General features: G+C 32.3%; 1 protein-coding gene across 1 annotated transcript in view; it reads right to left on the bottom strand.

Moving 5' to 3' along the window:
• ecd (ecdysoneless cell cycle regulator) overlaps positions 1–18,138 on the bottom strand; it is a 105,495-nt gene that overhangs the window by 10,695 nt on the left and 76,662 nt on the right. The window contains exons 9-12 of the mRNA XM_085819299.1: positions 10,183–10,372; positions 5,654–5,887; positions 339–440; positions 88–239 (exon numbers count right to left, since the gene is read on the bottom strand). Coding sequence (XP_085675425.1) covers positions 88–239; positions 339–440; positions 5,654–5,887; positions 10,183–10,372 — 678 coding nt within the window. The remainder of the gene's footprint in view (positions 1–87; positions 240–338; positions 441–5,653; positions 5,888–10,182; positions 10,373–18,138) is intronic.

The raw sequence follows: 18,138 nt of genomic DNA, 5'->3' as shown, positions 1-18,138 counted from the left end.
TTTGTTGCCAAACCAGGAAAGAAAACCTTTTGACACTTTACACAGATTTTAACAGTATAGATAATTTTAAATAAATATATAAACTACCTCAACTTGAACATTTTTTGCAGGTGCAGGTGGTAATCTTTCAAAACTTAGCCCAACATCAGTTTTTGATAATTCCTTATCCATCTGGTCCATGTAAGCTTTCATTTTATTCAATACTTTTCCACATTCACCAGAGATATTGTTCTTGCTTACTGAAAATAAATACTCGAAGTGTTAAACATTATACACAAGTAAAATTCATTAGAAGAAAGAGAAACATACACACATTAAACACAGAATACATATTTTACCCTGCTTTTGCTCATCAAGCGAAATATCATCATCATCATCATCTGAATATCCACTCATAGATGAACTTGATTTTTCATCATCAGAACCAGGTATTCGAAAGTCTGAAATGCATTTTTACTTCTTTATATAACATTATACATACATTTTCAACTATATCATTCAATATACTACTTTTATATGCAACTGTATGCACCCTTAATTCCAATATGTGGGCATGCATTAGGAAAAATATATCCATATGGTATAAATGGAATTTAAATCATTATGAATTTTTTTTCACAAAATAAGTACAAATTCTACCAGGACCCTGATTTTACGTACATTGCTACGAGTATGTAACTCTAGCTGTTAACCCTTTTAACGACTTAATATGCCTTAACACATCACTGATGCAATGATCATGATTGTCGAGAACTGTTATTCATGATGGGCTATGTTTTAAAGAATACACTGTCTTTGCAAGATTTTCAATTAAACAAGATAGAAAATTTCATAACACAGCCCTATCAAAGAAACAACAGGAAAAAAATATGAAAAACTTTGAAAGTTGACGTTAAACTATAAAAATCTAACAATGCAATGGACTAAATAAAAAATAGTTCACAATTCGTGCTAACTGAAATTTATGTTAACCAATTAAATTTCTTATAAGTCCATATACATCACTGCTGACCCTGAAATTTTGTTCCTATTAACCATGCATTTGGCTTAAGAGAGCTCATTTTAAAAGAATTTACTGTAGTAATTTTTACTAACAAAACTTTTTTTGAATAAGAAAAGTGTTGTAAGAGATTATAATGATACATTTTATTCAATGGTGGTCAATCAGCACTGATGTATTTGTTTGTGTTATCATAAAAGCGAAAAGATCCATGGAATATTTTTTACCTTTGATAAAACAGTCATGGGATATCTTTGAAGACAATACCTTCATAGAAAACTTCTAAATAAAAGTGTACTATGCACTCTCTAGTACCACATTGTACTATGCACTCTCAATGTTTGCTTTTAAAACATTCACGGAAGAAAACTGCCTTCCATTCTTTTAGAGACTTAGAGACATAATACCAGCATTATACACACATTCTCAATCAGATTAAAATCGAGGCTCACTGGTGGCCACTGAAGAACAGTGATACTTTCCATGTTTAAGTAATTTTTTGTAACATTAGAGGTATGAATAGGGGCATTATCATGCTGGTATACCCAATTCTGTCCTCCAGTGTTTTTTGCAAATGGCATAAGATGGTTTCTTAACGCTTTTATGTATTTAAACAAATTTTGCCGACCATCTAGAAAGGTGAAACCCACGTGCCCATTGAAACGAAAAGCTGCCTACGCCATAACAAAACCACCTCCACTGTTCCCACTGAAATAACTCTTTTCATAAGTCATGCAAGTAATATGAATATCTGTCAAAGACCATCTAGATTCCTCTCTCTCTCTCTCTTTTTTTTTTTTTTTTTCACTGCTGAAAATACTATGTGGTTACTGGCCCACTGCAATCTCATTAGTTTGTGAAGCTTTGAGAACAGTAATGATCGAGCCATTTTTACTTGAATCATACAACCAGATTCCTTGAATCTCTTATGAACAATGTTTTTGGATATTTGCAATCCACAAGCCCTTGTAATTTGGTGAACTGACTTTTAAAAAAAATGACAAATGTCAAATGACATCGATTAGTCTCAAAATGACGCAGTGCAAATAGAAGTTACTATTTTTAGAATACAGAAAGAAAATTTACGTTGCTAATTTAATCTTATACATATACTTTATTTTTCTTACATGTATTTATACAGGGGGGTTATAATTAAAATTACCCTATTAAACCTACATAGAGTCCATTCTGGTACGCCTATTTCATTGAAGCTTGTTATGTAGATTATATACACCACGAGGAAAAGAAAACTACACTAAAAAATTATAGTTCAAATTTTGACTACCAGGTAAAAAGGGAACGTGTGATGAAAAAGGGGGGAAAACTTTATTTAATCACACATTTGTCAATGTGCATTCCACTTCCGTCAATCACACATTCAAAGTGTTATACAGTGTTCGATCAGCAGTAGCAATATGACGTGTTATGCTAGCTTTCAAATCAGGAACAGCCTATATGCTACCATCAAAGACATAATCTTTCAGAAATCTCAACACAGAAGTAACAGGGATTCAAGCATAGAGAACAAGGAGGCAAGGCAGTCAGAAAACTTCTTGAAATTACCCGATCATTTCCAAAGTGGGAAAGAAGCAGTGCTTTAAATGGTTAGCAGTGTTTCACTGGCAATGCGAGGTGGTGCACCATCTTGCATGAGGACAATTTTCTCTAAACATTCCCATTCTTGTAAGGCAGGAATGACTCGCTGCTGAAGAAATTTGCAGTAACTGGTACCAATAATGGAACACCTTTGAGGACCTTGAGGAATGTTTTCCTCAAAGACAGAGGGGACAAGAAAGAAATCAGCAGCAAAAAAACATCTTACAGTAATGTAATCAAGATGCAGAGGCAGTGCATTAGGACTTGCAGTACCCCATATGCAATAGTTATAAGAATTGACTGCTCTGCCTAGGGTAAAATGCGAATCACTTGACCTCAAAATGTTCCAAGGCTATCAACATCAATGGCCATAAGGCTAACAAAATTTGCTAAATCAGTGCATTATAGAAGGTTGAATGGCTATGATATCCTAAATACTAAATCTAAAATAATAAATACAGAAGAGGACAATGTTACAGTACCACTATCTGCAGAACAAGCAGAAAGTACTCTTATGTTACAATTGATGGAAGTCTTCTATGTCATACATGATGTTTATATCACAATTAGCCATAGTGGAAGAATCTATATGATTAAAGAACTGAATCGCAGATACAAGAATGTAACAGTTGAATCTATCATTATGTATGTAAGACTATGTGAACTATGTCAGAAAAAACAAAAACTGAGCAAAAGTGCCAAACCAATTGTGCATAGTGAAATGAATTCTCGATGCCAAGATGACCTAATAGATATGCAGTCCAATCCTGATTGTGATATGAAATTCATTAAGTGGATCAAGAATAATAATTCATCCTACTCTGAAGTTTATATAAGAAAACAGCTGATGAAGTAGCATATTACTTTCTGGATATTTTTACAACCTTTAAAGCCCTGAACATTCTCCATTCTGACAATGGGAGGGAATTTTGCAGCCAAATTCCCTCCCATTGTCAGAATAGAGAATGTTTATGTGGAATCATATAAAAACAGCTCACAGTAAACGAAGACACAGTCAATCACAAGGTTCTGGTGAACGAAGATATTGAGAATAAATTGGCAATATGGATGGAAATAAATAAAACAGAAAACTGGTCAGAAGGATTAAAATTTGTTAAAGCAATGAAAAACAATGCATATCATAAGGGTATCAGATGTTTGATGTTTATTTTACGAAGCTATGTTTGGTTGCCCAATGAAGATGGGACTTGCTAACTCAGTTTTGACATGTAATTTAACTTGTAACATGGCCACAGAAGAGGACTTTGAAAGTATTATAAATATTAATAATAAATGCATGGTTAATACAGAAGAGGAAGGCACTAATATCGAATCAACAGTTGATTTAGAATCACAAGATAATAATAATACATGTGAAAAAGAATCATGCATAATGGTGGAAGTAGATATTGAAATTCAAATTGGGAGGGGGAGAACCAGATATATACTCTGACACAATGGGCATGATTTTCCTCCCCCCAATGGGTGGGCACTTGCCTATAACGGCATTGGCCACTCCTAAGGCCAGAAGTGGTGGCCATTATATTGTGGAGGAACCTAACAGGTAGCCACTACTACAATCCTATGAAGGGACAGACAATTTTACATTCATGCCTTCTCCGGGATTTGAATCTGGGCCCTTCGATATTACAGTCAGACTCCCCTAATCACTATACTGTCTGGATGGCATGGATGTGATTATCAACAAAGTTCAAAATGTGATAAAATTTCAAGAGAGCTAAAGAAGAACTTGAGAAGGTGGCAAGGAAGATGATGATACCATCTACTAAAGCACCTGATACTGATATATTGAAAATGGATTTAAAGTCAGTAATAGCTGTTATTACACATATTAAAGATGATGAGTTTTAAGTTCTCAGTACTAAGTTTGGTAAATAAAAATTGTTGTACACGAGACTAACTTTTGTAAAGAAAATTTTTTTAACATCGAAGAAGTTGGTACAGAAAAAATAAGCTTATGCGAGGTAGTAAAAAAACTTTCTTTAGTTGGGGACAAGGACTGAAAATGCTAATGTTTAAAGTGTACTATGAAGATGTGTTTGTGTAAATCAGCTGATCTACTTCGTAATTCAAAATGCCATAACAGTCAATCTTATTGTAACAGGTAGTAAGAAGTATTAAAGTAGTAGCATTAAAGAAAAACATAAATTACATTTCTCTTATTTTTCGAATTTCATAATTCTTATTTTTTCCCCCTGAGCATCAATTTAAATTTTTTAATTATTGCCAAAATCATAGAAATCTCTCAGTAGTTATCGAGAGAACTGTGCATTTGTTCAGCTTTTTCACATGGGATCTTATTTGTGAAATGGTATAATGCAATTTTTTATTTTTATTTCTTGTAATTCTTTGGAAAAAATTTGTAAGACAGTTTCATCGATATAATCTTAAATCATACCTCATTTTGACCACTTTTACAATTCATATTAACAATTTTTTAATTGTAAAAGTGTACTATGAAGTGTATTTTAACCTTTCGGGGTTATTCTATCATAAGTGTATTTTAACCTTTTGGGGTTATTCTATCATAAGTGTATTTTAACCTTTTGGGGACACATTATATCTGTAAATTGAAAATTCTATCATAAGTAATCCTTTGTTTTGGGCTTTTACCGGAAGGCATTGGTAAAAGGCCAAAATGGAATCATATCAAAACCAAGCCACTTTGGTGAAACCTAGGATTTACCCCACTTCAAGTTTTTCCATAACATATATACAAAGTTTCAACAAAACAGATCTACCAAAACGAGTTCCACATAGGTCTAAATAGGGTAACTTTAAATATAATCACCCTATATGTGCATATATATATATTGTGCTATTACCTACCTACAAACACACACAGGTAATAGTACAATATTAAACTTAAAGAAGAAAGGAAAATGCATGTAAATATACATACATTAAGTTACTTAAATTAAAATTATTTAATAAAGTGAAAACTGATAATTTTGTAAATTAACAATTTAAACAAACAAAAATTCAAAATGAATAAAATAATATGATGAAACTACAAAGGAGAAAAATTCAGCTTACCAAGAATTGTGTTCATTGCATCAGCAAAGGCATCAGGATCAAAATTTATCTTCTGCTTTTTACTTTTTTGACTGCTTTCAGAAACTTCAATGCCTTCAATATCAGATCGATGGTGAACAAATGACTTAAGTCCATCTGTTATAACCTTGGTGACATTTGCTTCATTCGGTTTTTGTGACATTTTTTCTAATATAGAATCTAATGCTTCGGGTGTGATTTCCATCCAGCTGTCATCTTTAAGCAATAAAAACAAATATATTTAATATGAAATAAAATATGATATTAAAATACAAAAAAAAAAAAAAAAAAAAAAAAAAAAAAAAACCCTCCCATATATCTTGCAACAAATAAAGTCCCAATATGAACACTTTGGCAAGTATACTTGCAATTATTGTTAAGTCAAAGGATTTGTGGTGGTTTGGTGGCGCAAGTACCAAAGGAGTAATACATAAAAGTAGTTTAGCTGCATTTAGAACTTGAAGGGAGCAGACATTCCAGAATCTCAGGCATCTCACTGCTCATGGTATTAGAAGTAGATGTCTAATAATATAATGAAATGCATTTGCTTGGTGGCAGAAAACTTGTAAGAGTATATATCTGCCAGGTAGCAGAAGAACAGTAAATATGTAAATAAAGGTGGAATAGAAGAATAGCACGGTCATCACATGGAGTCAAACATACATAAAAGTTCAATACGCTACAACCCACCATCCCCCCCTTTTTTTTTTTTTTTTTTTTTTTTTTGAGAATACCAAATGTGATTAGTAGACTTGGACTATGGCTGAAAAAATCAAATTCTTTTAAACTCCAAAGATTGTATTTTAAATGGGAAATAATTCAAGGTAAGCCCTTAGTAATTTTTTTTCCAGTTTTGAATAGAACTGAATTGTTGAATACAAAATTTATTATTTACTGATAAAATTTAATGTTAAAATAGAGGCTACGTATAAGGCTAAGAAAATGCATATGGTGACATGTAGTTTAACTACTAAATTCATCAGTAAGTTCGGTCTAGAATCTACACTCTTAGAAGAGGGTGAATTGACAGATGAAAAAGTAAAAGAATTTTTCGAAATGCTACTTGAAAAATCGAACTTGATGAAACAATATGCTTCTGAGATTGAAAAGCTCATAGTTAGGAATGGAAGTAATTTTTGCACAGGAATTTTAGGAAAGAATTATAAGTTTCAAAAGTATAATTCAGAAATAAAATAAGAAAAACACATGTAAAATTGAATATAAAAATTCTAGTCATGAAAATATATTTTCAAAATTGAAAACTTCTAAAATGAATATTTTAAATTGCCAAAATTTAAGACTGCTATGTATTACAGTGATCTTTGTTTTTGGCTTGAATTCTCAAACTAGTTTAGCAATTCTGTACACTAAAACAAGTCTCATCTCGGTTGATAAGTTTCATTATTTAAAACTGCTTTTGGGAAGCTTAGCTTTTAAAGCTATTACTGGATTATCATTTACTAGTGAAAACCATACAGAGGCTGTTGAAATACTAAAATATTGTTCTGGCAGAGATAACCTCGTAATTAATGCATATGCACATTAACCCTCTCACTGCATAGTTTTTTTTTTTATCAAAATAGGTTAAAAAATTGCTTTTTTTATTACATATTTCAAATCTACATATATTTTAGAGTTAAAATATACAAAAATTTTTTATAAAAGAGTTTTTTTTCAATACAGAATTAGATCATAGAAAAAGGTTGTCAGAATACTGAAATTGAAGAATAATGATATAAAAGGAAATTTTTGAAAATTAATATTGGTTAAATTATGATTTATTTTATAAAATACCAAGGTAAAACATGTAAAACATATATACTATATATTATATATATCAATTTTTTCAATCAATCAAAACATATATATCAATTTTGCACCACTGTCGAACGTTTTCAATAGAAACTGAATTTTCAGATTCATCACTATCTGCAGAGGAATACGAGAAATTCTCATCAGTTTCACTATAACTATCTTCAATATACTTGAAATCAGAGTCAGAACTACTATCAGTGTCGGAAATATCGTCAGGAATATAGGTTATATCACTTGCGAAACGCTTCCTGCCAGACATCTTTGAGCTCTGAAAAAAGCATGCAAAAAGCTACAATACGTATTCTTGTATATTTGGAAGAAATGTGGACAAATAAAGCCATCTGTTAGCTCACATCTAAATAAACAATTAAATATCACAGAAAAGCTGAAAGGAAACCTTGAACGGGGAAAGAGTGGGTTGCACAGTTAAATAGACGGCAAAAATTCATCCCAAAATTTCGCTACTTCTACATTGCCTGTGGAAATCGCGAGATGTACAGTGAGAGGGTTAATTGCTGAATTAAGGACGCATAAAAAGTTCCGGAAAGAAAGCAGCATTGAGGAAGCTTTATGATGACAGAGAAATACAAATAAGAAATCTAAATTCTTTAAACGCTACTAGTGATTCTCACTGACATTTTTTCCTCTCGTATTTTATTGAAGTTAATACCCAAGAATTTAACTTCAGAATTCACTAGAAAAAGAAGTGATGAACAAAAATTTGATGTTACTTAATTACTGATGTTCTTTTAAAAAAAGATGTCGAATGGCAAGAGGCATCAGTAACAGTTAGTGCATTCTAATAATTCTAATGTAATTGAGATGCCATTCCAAAACAAAAGTTTGCATTAAAATTATCAAAAGACATCTTATATGTATTCTAAAATAAATGATTACTCTACAAATAAGCAAGGTGCTTCAGTTTTAACTATTCAGGATGAAAAATCCTCTTTAAGAGCTACAGAGATCATATTTTAATCAAAACTGAAAGTTCTAAAGTTTGCTAAGAAAAATCAAAATATCTGCATTTTTTTTGTTCTTGTTGTTGTTTATCTTTGTGTCACACAAATCATGATTGGTCACTTGACATAAAAAATCTGAAGTGGTCATCACAAGACTTCCTTGTATGGCATATTAAATTATACATATTTTTTGGCTGCATTTCATTTAAACTTATTTCCTCGAATTTCCGTAACAAAGCAAAAAAAAAAAAAAAAAAAAAAAAAAAAAAAAAAACTCAAAACATTTTCATTAAAAATTCTAAAATAGAGAAAAATCTAAAACACCAAATACAGTTAAAAAAACAATTTTTAAAATTGAAATTATGAGTTTCTAGGGAGAAAAAAAAAAAAAAAAAAAAAAGAGAAAAAATTTCAACAAGGGGTAGAATTGGGGCTCAGTAAATATAAAAACATGCTTTTTATAATAAAAATTGTAATTATAAGTAAGTTGTTCATTATAATAATTTAGATACAGGAACTTCTATACCTTTATAGACAAAATTTACGAATATATGCATCATTGAATAGCCTGTTCATAAGGGTAGCACCTAACACAGTGAGGAGTGCTATAATATCCAATAAATAACCAGTAAAAGTCTAAACAACTTCAGTTATACAGCTGCTCCCTTGATTTGGTCCAAATTTCAAAACTATTTATTATCAGTAATATGCAATAACAGGTTACAGACCACAATAATTTATTTTTTTCTTACACTTTTTATAAAGTCATGGAGCTTTTTGCACCTGCTGATATAATAATATACTAATGCTTTATTATTTTAGAATATTGTTCTACATAAACAACTTTTTTCTCTATCAGCGAAGCACTTTGCTACTTAATCATTTATTGGGAAAAGCAGAACCCATCAGTCATTGAGCTGTCTCATTGAGAATATTGCCCAGGATGCACTGCAGGAGATAATTGATTTTACACCCATGGGAAAGAGCAGTTCTGTTACAATTTTGATGCAGAAAACCACAAGAGAACAATCCGAAAGTTGATAATAAGTAATAAAATCTAATTTTTCCCTATCACCAATCTCTGAAGAGGACTTTTGGCTCAACACTATTTTAAATGCTTCCATGCCAAAAAGACACTATACGCTTACAAACACCCATGCCTTCCATAGGATTTGAATCTGTGTCCAATAGTATAGCAACTGACTCCAGAGTAGAGTGGCACATGAACAATATATAAAATTATATTTTATGACAATCAATGGTCAATCCTGACAACCCAGCACTGAAACTGTTAGATTTTATGTTCACTCAATCCTCCCAACCCAGTACTGAAACTATTCTCCATAAATTCTTTACATAACTAGCAGAAAGTCGGTAGCTGAAAATACAGATCTATTATCAATATTTAAGGAAATAAAGCTTGTTTTTCTCTTTTCAAACATCTTTCATATTCATATATGAGGAAAAGCAGGTATTGGGATCATTTAATTTCTCAATTTATGGAATTCAGTTTTTTTTTAATCTATTGGATATTATACATACATATATTTATTTATAAGGCTATAAAACATATTATTATTCTTCTCTCTTTGAAATCAGATATTCTCTAAAATTTATCAAAATTTTAAAATTTTAAATTTATCAGGCGATTAACTGCAAATATGAAAAGCATGGCATTTTAAGATGTGCATGTGATTATTTGAAAATTGTGATTTTAAGTCTGCGTGATATTACCATCAGGAGGTCTGAGCCAGTTTTCAGCCTCTTTCATTTCCTCATAATTGATACTTAAAGTTTCAAGCAGTCTTCGAACCCTTAGCCCAGGATTCATATTTCCATTTGAATCTTTTTTTAGGGAGGATAAATAAGAATTCTTGGCTTGCAATAGAAGCCTTTGGTAGAGCATTGTACCTTCAATTTCACCCTAAAAAATAATTAATAATAAGTCAATATTTCATTATTTCTGTTCTTTATTATTTTAAATTTTAAATAATACTTTGGTATTTCAAAGAATATTCTCAGAAAATTATTGTTTTTAACATAAAGTTATCAAAAGTTGTTAATAATTAAAAGAAAAATCCCCTCAAATCATTTGAGAGATTTCTGATAGTACTGGTAATAGTATGATTTTATTTTTTATTTGATAATATGGACAATCAAAATGTATAACAAAACATCTGAGTACATACACTACAGGCTTTAAAATATTAATTATTCCCCATCCAAAATATACTGGTTATATATCAAATGGTCAAATATATACATTTCTCATATTTAACTTGAAGTGCTGCAATTGAATATGGAGATTGGTAAAGCATAATTAATTAAATGCAAAATAACATATTTATATACATACTGGATGGCTAAAATGTATGAAATCAAAATTTCTTCATTTCTTATACTATTTTTTACACGCACATGAGCTACCAAGTACACTTAGTGTCACTTAGCAACAAAACCAGTTGTTACCAAATAAATCAATTGGAAAACATTTTGGTGCCGTTCTGAGAGAATTTGCAATTGAAAAAGCAGAGCAAAGAGATCATGAGGATCTACATGATATGAAAATCATTCATTATAAAATGCAGTATACAAAGCAGTATATAATAAGCAATCAAAACATGAAATATGATTTTAAAAATAAATATGCTTATTACAAAGAATACATTGTTTTACCCCTACTTCAAGTTGTATATTTGAACTTCAATAATATCTATGTAAATTATACAAAAAAATTAATAGACTAATTCAATTTAAATCTTGCCTTACTCAAAAGTTTAAAAAACATCCAAGAAGAAAAAAAAAAAAAAAAAAAAAAGAAAAACATGTTCTGACATTAATTTTATGGTTTTAAGAGTATAACATTTCTTTTATAATTATGATCAACAGTAAACAAAATTAAAGTATGCCAGCATAGTCGATTTATACAGTAAAATGTCTCATATTCATATTATATGCATAATAATTCTGACTTTTCATATAAAAATTGTATTAGATACATATGATAATAATAATTTCTCAAGATTATGGATACTTCAGAAATTCCAGAACTTCATCAAACGTAACAGTACTTGTACAACACTCATTAAAAAAAAATTGCCCAATTTTGAGATTTTGAATTCAGACATTTGTCAATACTTGCTAGTACAAAAACAACAACATTAATGAATTTGTTACTAATGAAATTAAAACGAATCATTACTGCCAGTTCAGTAAAAACACTGAAATATTTGTATACGAGATTTTGGTGTAGAAGTATTATTCCTATAAATCATTCAATATGAATTGCTTTTAATACATACTTTAATATGATTTTTTAGCAAATAAATAATTCCTATGTACACAGGAATTTCAAAAACACAGAAAGATTGAAGATTGTTTTATTGCTTTTAGATTTATATTTTTGACTGTTTTTTTAGAAAATCTGGTAAAAATATATTTACGGGTACCCCTTGGCGAAAATTGGTGATTTCTGGAGGTACATAGATACCGAGTTTGTGCAATTCTTTAACATGTTATTTTGGCTTGTGTAGTGGTGCCGCTACACAAAGCTAAGACAAAAAATTGTACAAACTCGGTATCCATGTACACATTGACCTATTTTCACTTAAGAGCGTTTAATACCCCTTTCTCATGTCGATTTTTAATAACAGATGGCGCTACGAACGTTGAGCGATAAAGACTCAAATCTGTAAGACTACCTACAGCCTGGTTACTATGGCAACGACGCTTCCTTCCTCTGTACTTGTTTGGCCTCTGTACTTGTAAGCCATAAAACACATCCCCTCAGTTGAACAAAAGACCTGCTGTCATTTCTTCCGTCTGTGACTCAGACTGCAGGGTATGTTTTGAACAGGAATAGAACTTTTTCACCTTTGTGTTGAATGAAAGATATCTGTGAGATACGTGCAGCAGTCGCTATTTCTTTTCGCAAAATTTGTTCATCACGCTTTTCAATGTTGCGTAATGTTTCATAATTTGCCGTTATTTTGCGGAAGAAAACAAATTTCATCGCGACATAAAAATTATATATAAATGATTTTATACTTGATGATATGTGTATACATATATAGCACGCACATAATATTCCATTTACTCATCCATCCATAATATTTCATAAATTACCATCCATAATATTCCATAAATATGTGTTAGCACTTTCCAGAGCTTTATATATATTTTTTACTTGTATTATAAAATCGTATAACACTCCTAACTATTATTTTTTTTACTTCAAAAGTGGATAAATCATTATCAAATTTTTCTAGTACACGGAGAAATGGTCTATGTATCCACACACATAAACGTAGTAAAAGATACTATTGTTGATTGAATATCTTTTGGCAGCAATATCAAGATGCAACGAAAATTCGAAATCAATTAATAACATGCATTTTATTACAAAAACACTAGCAGGACGTATTATTTGCACAAAAAACTTAGTGTGGAAATAATTTGCGGCACATTATCTGAGATCCGCTTTGAATGAATACATAAAGTGTTATAATGAACAATCAGTTTTAATATTTCACTTGATACTGAAATGCATAAAATCAAATTGCGTTTCTATGTTTCAGGTTTATAAAATACAGCTGATAATTGAAGGGGTATCAGGTTTATAAAGTACAAGCTGATAATACATGATAAGAGAGAAGAAATTCCTAAATTACAAAATTGAATATTATATTTTAATAAAGTAAAATGATACATATTATAGATACATCCTAAAAAACGATAATATATATATATATTGTATATCGTTGTATACCGTATATATATATTATGTATTTATATGTATATCTACTCTTTTCCGGATGTAACTGTAATTACGTACTGTGCTGGTTTATCATCTTCCTGTAGCGATGCATTTGGATTTGCTGTGTATGAATCTGTTTCATTGAACAGGAACAAATAGGAAACAGAATATTGAAAATTGAATTTTTTTAAAGCATTAGTAATTTATATATATTAGATTGACTAAAAAGAGTATATTCATGCATAACGTATAAATATGCGAAGTGAATACTTTTTGGCAATCACCTTTCTAGGATGATCATTTTTAAAAATAACCAGTACTGTTGATAAAATAAACACCGGTACGATCTATCTGCCTAAGGGAAAGGATGCCTTCGTGGAAGACTTTCTAAGGGAAATTGACTCCTAGACACGTTCGTTACACAGGGTAAAACCACGAAAGCGCAACCAGTCCCTTCGCGGGATTCGAAACTCGGACCGAAATACTGGTGTTCAGCTACTTTACCGCTTCGTGCCTCATTTCAGAGCGGATTCGCTATATATGAAACAGAGTAATGTGCTGTTACCGTATTTAGCAGCCTGCCTTTTTCCTTGACCTACCATAAAAAAATAAAATAGCAAAATTATAACAGCGTCTCTAAAAAGATGCTTTGCTATATTCTCATTAAATCTTTATCATTCTGCGCTACTAAAAACGAAGTACGATTATTTCAAATTCAAAATTTTATAACATTACTTTACAGAAAGCGATCTCATGTCTTCTAAAAATAAAACCCAACATCTGTTTCTACTCAAGCGCTTACTTTCTAGACAAAGTAATTTCAGTGTAACGTACGTTCAGTTTTATCTAACTTTGAACGGAAAAAAAAAAAAAAAAAAAAAAAAAAAAAAAAAAAACTATGTACATAACAGGCAAAGATATTAACAGCACATAAATTTAATCAATTATATTGGATTACCAGAGGAGAAAAAAATAATTCGATGAGATAATTCTCTGAGAATTCATAAACGCTAAATTAAGAATAAATTTTATAAAATGTTTACTAATGAATACATGTATTTGCATAGTAAGTTTCCTTTTTTAAAAAATTTTTCATCCTTATCACGTTTATCGGAGTGTCGTATTTAACTTCACAATTATGCTCCGAAATTTCATTGCTGTAGATTGGATTATTACCAATATATAATTCTACTAGTAACCAGAGCCAGTATTAGAGGTTTTTGCTGCTCACTACAATATCTGTGGCTCTTACTTCTGCCACGCGCCGCCAGTGGCTGAGTGGTTAAGAATATTGATTACTGGAAGTTCGACCTGGTTTCGGTTCGATCCCAGGCGAACCAGCTGGCTGCATGGTTTGTTTTCCTGTTGTGCAACATGAATACGACCCAGTTTCCTTCAGCAATTAGGCTCACCCGCGGCCGAGCGGTTAAATCGCTGAACACTGGTAGTTCCGACCTGGGTTCGAATCAAGGCGAACGGGCTGGCTACATGGGCGTTTTCATAATCTTCCCCGTGTGTAACGTGTATGGGGAGCTTTGCTATAAACTAAACTAAGCCTTCAGAAACTTCCTCCACGAAAGCATCTGCTATCTGCCACCTCGTGGCTTTGCTATATTCAAAGAGCCTAACCCAATTCTAGCACTCAGTTCCTCTCTAAATTCTAGCGGGCGAGCGCTAAAGTCGCCTATTACTGGTAGTTCAACCTCGGCACATTATCTGAGTTCAGCTTTGAATGAAAACAACATAAAGTGTTATAATGAACGATTAGTTTAAAGATTTCACTTGATACTGAAATGCATAAAATCAAATTGCGTTTCTACATATCAGATTTATAAAGTACAGCTGATAATTGTAGGAATATCAGGTTCATAAAGAACAGTTGATAAATACATGAGAAGTGGGAAGGAATTCATAAATTACAGAATTTAATGGTTGTAACGAAAATTTTAAGCACGAACGTTCTTCATAAAGTTATGAAAAAAAAGCAGTCAGTACCTTTAGTGCGGATAGTAATCACTACCAAAAATCTATGCTTTTCTGCCAATTTTTTGGTAGTTTTTCAAAACCTTCGGCTCGGAAACTTGGTGGCCCGAGTCCAAACACAGGTCAACCTCATTTCGGACGTCTTGTGCAGAAGTGAAGATAGGACCAGCAAGATGTAGCTGAAAGTCCGAACGTGCGATGTCGGGGTTATATCGTGGATGTGGTGAAAGATCCCTTTCGAGTCCGTACAGAGGCTAGCCGGTGAATGCAGACACGTATGGTATTATCTTGATGGAACGTTACCTTTCTGCGCCGGAACTCAATTCGACTCTTTTCCTTGATAGCAGCGTCAACATGCACTAGCATCTCGTTGTATCCTTTACTGTCAAGGGTTTTACCTTTTTCCATATACTATTTGTGATTAATACCACGGCAATCCCACCAAATACAAAAGAATGATCTTTTTGTTAGTCAAATTACGCTTTACGATGCTGCCGACGGACTCACGGGCGCAGATCAACTAAATTTTTGGCCTATGTTGTTGAAATAAATTTATTTTTCAACACAAGTGACTATCCAGATCACCAGATCCAAAGCATGATCTTTTCGTTAGTCAAATTACGCTTTGCGACGCTGCCGACAGGCTCACCGGGCGCAGACCAGCTCCCTTTTCGACCTATATTGTTTGTGTAAACTTGTCTAACTTTGAAAGAAAAAAAAAAAAAAAAACTATGTATATAACACGCAAAGATATTACAGAACATATACCACGTTTATCGGAGTGTCGCATTTGACTTTACAATTAAGCTCCGAAATTTCCTTGCTGTAGATTGGATGATTACCAATATACTTACAATCCTACTAGTAACCAGGGCCACTATTAGGGATTTTTGCTACTCAGTACATTATCTGTGGCTCCTACCACACGCCACCAGTGGCCGAGTGGTTAAAACTACTGAATACTGGAAGTTCGAACTGGTTTGGGTTCGATGCCAGACGAATCAGCTGGTTGCATTGTTTGTTTTCACCGTGTGTAACATGAATACAAGCCAGTTCCCTTCAGCAATTAGGCCCTCCCGCGGTAGAGGAATTAAATCGCTGAACACTGGTAGTTTCGACCTGGATTCGAATAAAGGCTAACGGGCCGGCTGCAGGGACGTTTTCATAATTTTCTGTATGTGTAACGTGTATGGGTTGTCAATTTCTCTAAGAAAGTTCAACATGAAGGCATCCTACTGTGCTTTGCCATAATAACCTAATCTAAGCCTTCAGAAAATGACTCCACGAAGGCCTGCCATCTTAAGAAGGTAACCCTCGTGGCTTTGCTACATTCAAAGAGCCTAACGCAGTTCTAGCAAGCGAGCCGCCGAACACTGGTAGTTCATCCGGAGTTCAAGCCTCGATAACGAGTTGGATGCATGACCGATTTTGGTGTTTTCCAAATTCACCTGCTTTGGCGTAATCAAACTCTATAATTCTAAACAAACTGACGTTCGGTTCGGCTCCAACGGCTCTAGCACCACGTTCCAAATTATAACTACAGTTCAACAAATAAATGTCTGGCGTATACATTCGAATAACCTAAGTAAAAAAAAAAAAAAAAAAAGGATGGGCTTTTTAATTTCTTCCACAACCAAGCATGCATGCATGCACATAAAGCGAATAAAGAAAAACTTATGGAGTGCAGTAGGGTTTTAATCCATAACATATTTAGTTAGTGATCGCCATCATTGGGAGCTATAAATATGCTATATTGACGGGAAGGAGAAAATTTTACTTCCTGAGTGAGCTAATTCAGAACTAGTCATTATTTCATCTGTCATCTTAAATTTAGGATGTCAAATTACGTGACTAACAAAAACCTAGTATTTATATGAAGCTTGATAAAAATCAAAGTTTTGAAGACGGTATATGTGATCATGTTCGGTTGATTACCATTATGATCAGCAAATAACAACAGCAATTTACTGATGTCTTTCTTATCTTTATATTCAGATGTAGTTTTCAGGGCAACTAGAGAAAATTTATTAATTACTTTTATTATTTTTGATACTTTATACGTACGAAGATACATACTTGTAGGAAGAGAGATATAAATATCATATTCGAACAAATAAAAACAAATCGTGACTTGAAGACCCTAGAGATACGGCTTCTGATTGCTTTTCAAATTTTTACCATATTAGTAACGATATAATCGAATAATCTTTCAAAGATTATTGTTTACCGATTTTAGGTAACAACTAGAAAACATTTTTTCGAACTTATCCTCAAACAAGTTTGCTATTGGTAATGAATACTGCTGTATCATGAATCAGGTACGGCGCTATGCATTTTGCTGATTTTGTACGCAATAAATTCTGTTGTCAAGTGCCCTTCCCACAAAATTCTAAAATTTTATTGCTTGATGCTTCGCTGAATTTTACAATTTTGCTGTACGTAAATTCTGCCGTACCGGCAGTGATCATGATTTCAAATTCCCCCTCCCCGAGATTTACTGTGTTATCTGAAAAACAGCTCACAAGTTGCTAAAAATAGCTATAAAACTGGTTCCACAGCTTTTAGCAACGGCCTCCCGTTGTGCGTTTGGAAACTCAGCTTTTGAAAGAAAAGGAAGGGGAATAATTTCTCTCTGACTACAGTATAGATGAGGTCCGTGACTTTGTTTGAGCTACTGCAGAATGTTCTGAAGTACACTTTTTTCTGTTTCGGCAACATTCATCTTGAGAATTCAACACTTGTTCATTAGCCCTTAGTAATTGACAGAAATGCTTTTAGAAAGTAGTGGGTTCATTGATACCAACAAAATGGTTGGTATCAATAAACTGGGGATACGTTAGTTTCAGTTGTTGGGTTCAAATGAACCTTTCAAATACTAAAAAAGTCCTTTTGCATAATCGAATCCTTTTGCATAAAGAATTTCATCTGAGAATAATTTTTCTACTTAAAAA

This window comes from Stegodyphus dumicola, chromosome 6, assembly GCF_044657685.1.
Source record: "Stegodyphus dumicola isolate Sdum_Otavi_A_Nest chromosome 6, ASM4465768v1".
In the NCBI taxonomy this organism is placed as follows: Eukaryota; Metazoa; Arthropoda; class Arachnida; order Araneae; family Eresidae; genus Stegodyphus; species Stegodyphus dumicola.
The sequence above is the reverse complement of the archived record's forward strand: the minus strand, read 5'-3'. Positions and strand labels throughout refer to the sequence as shown.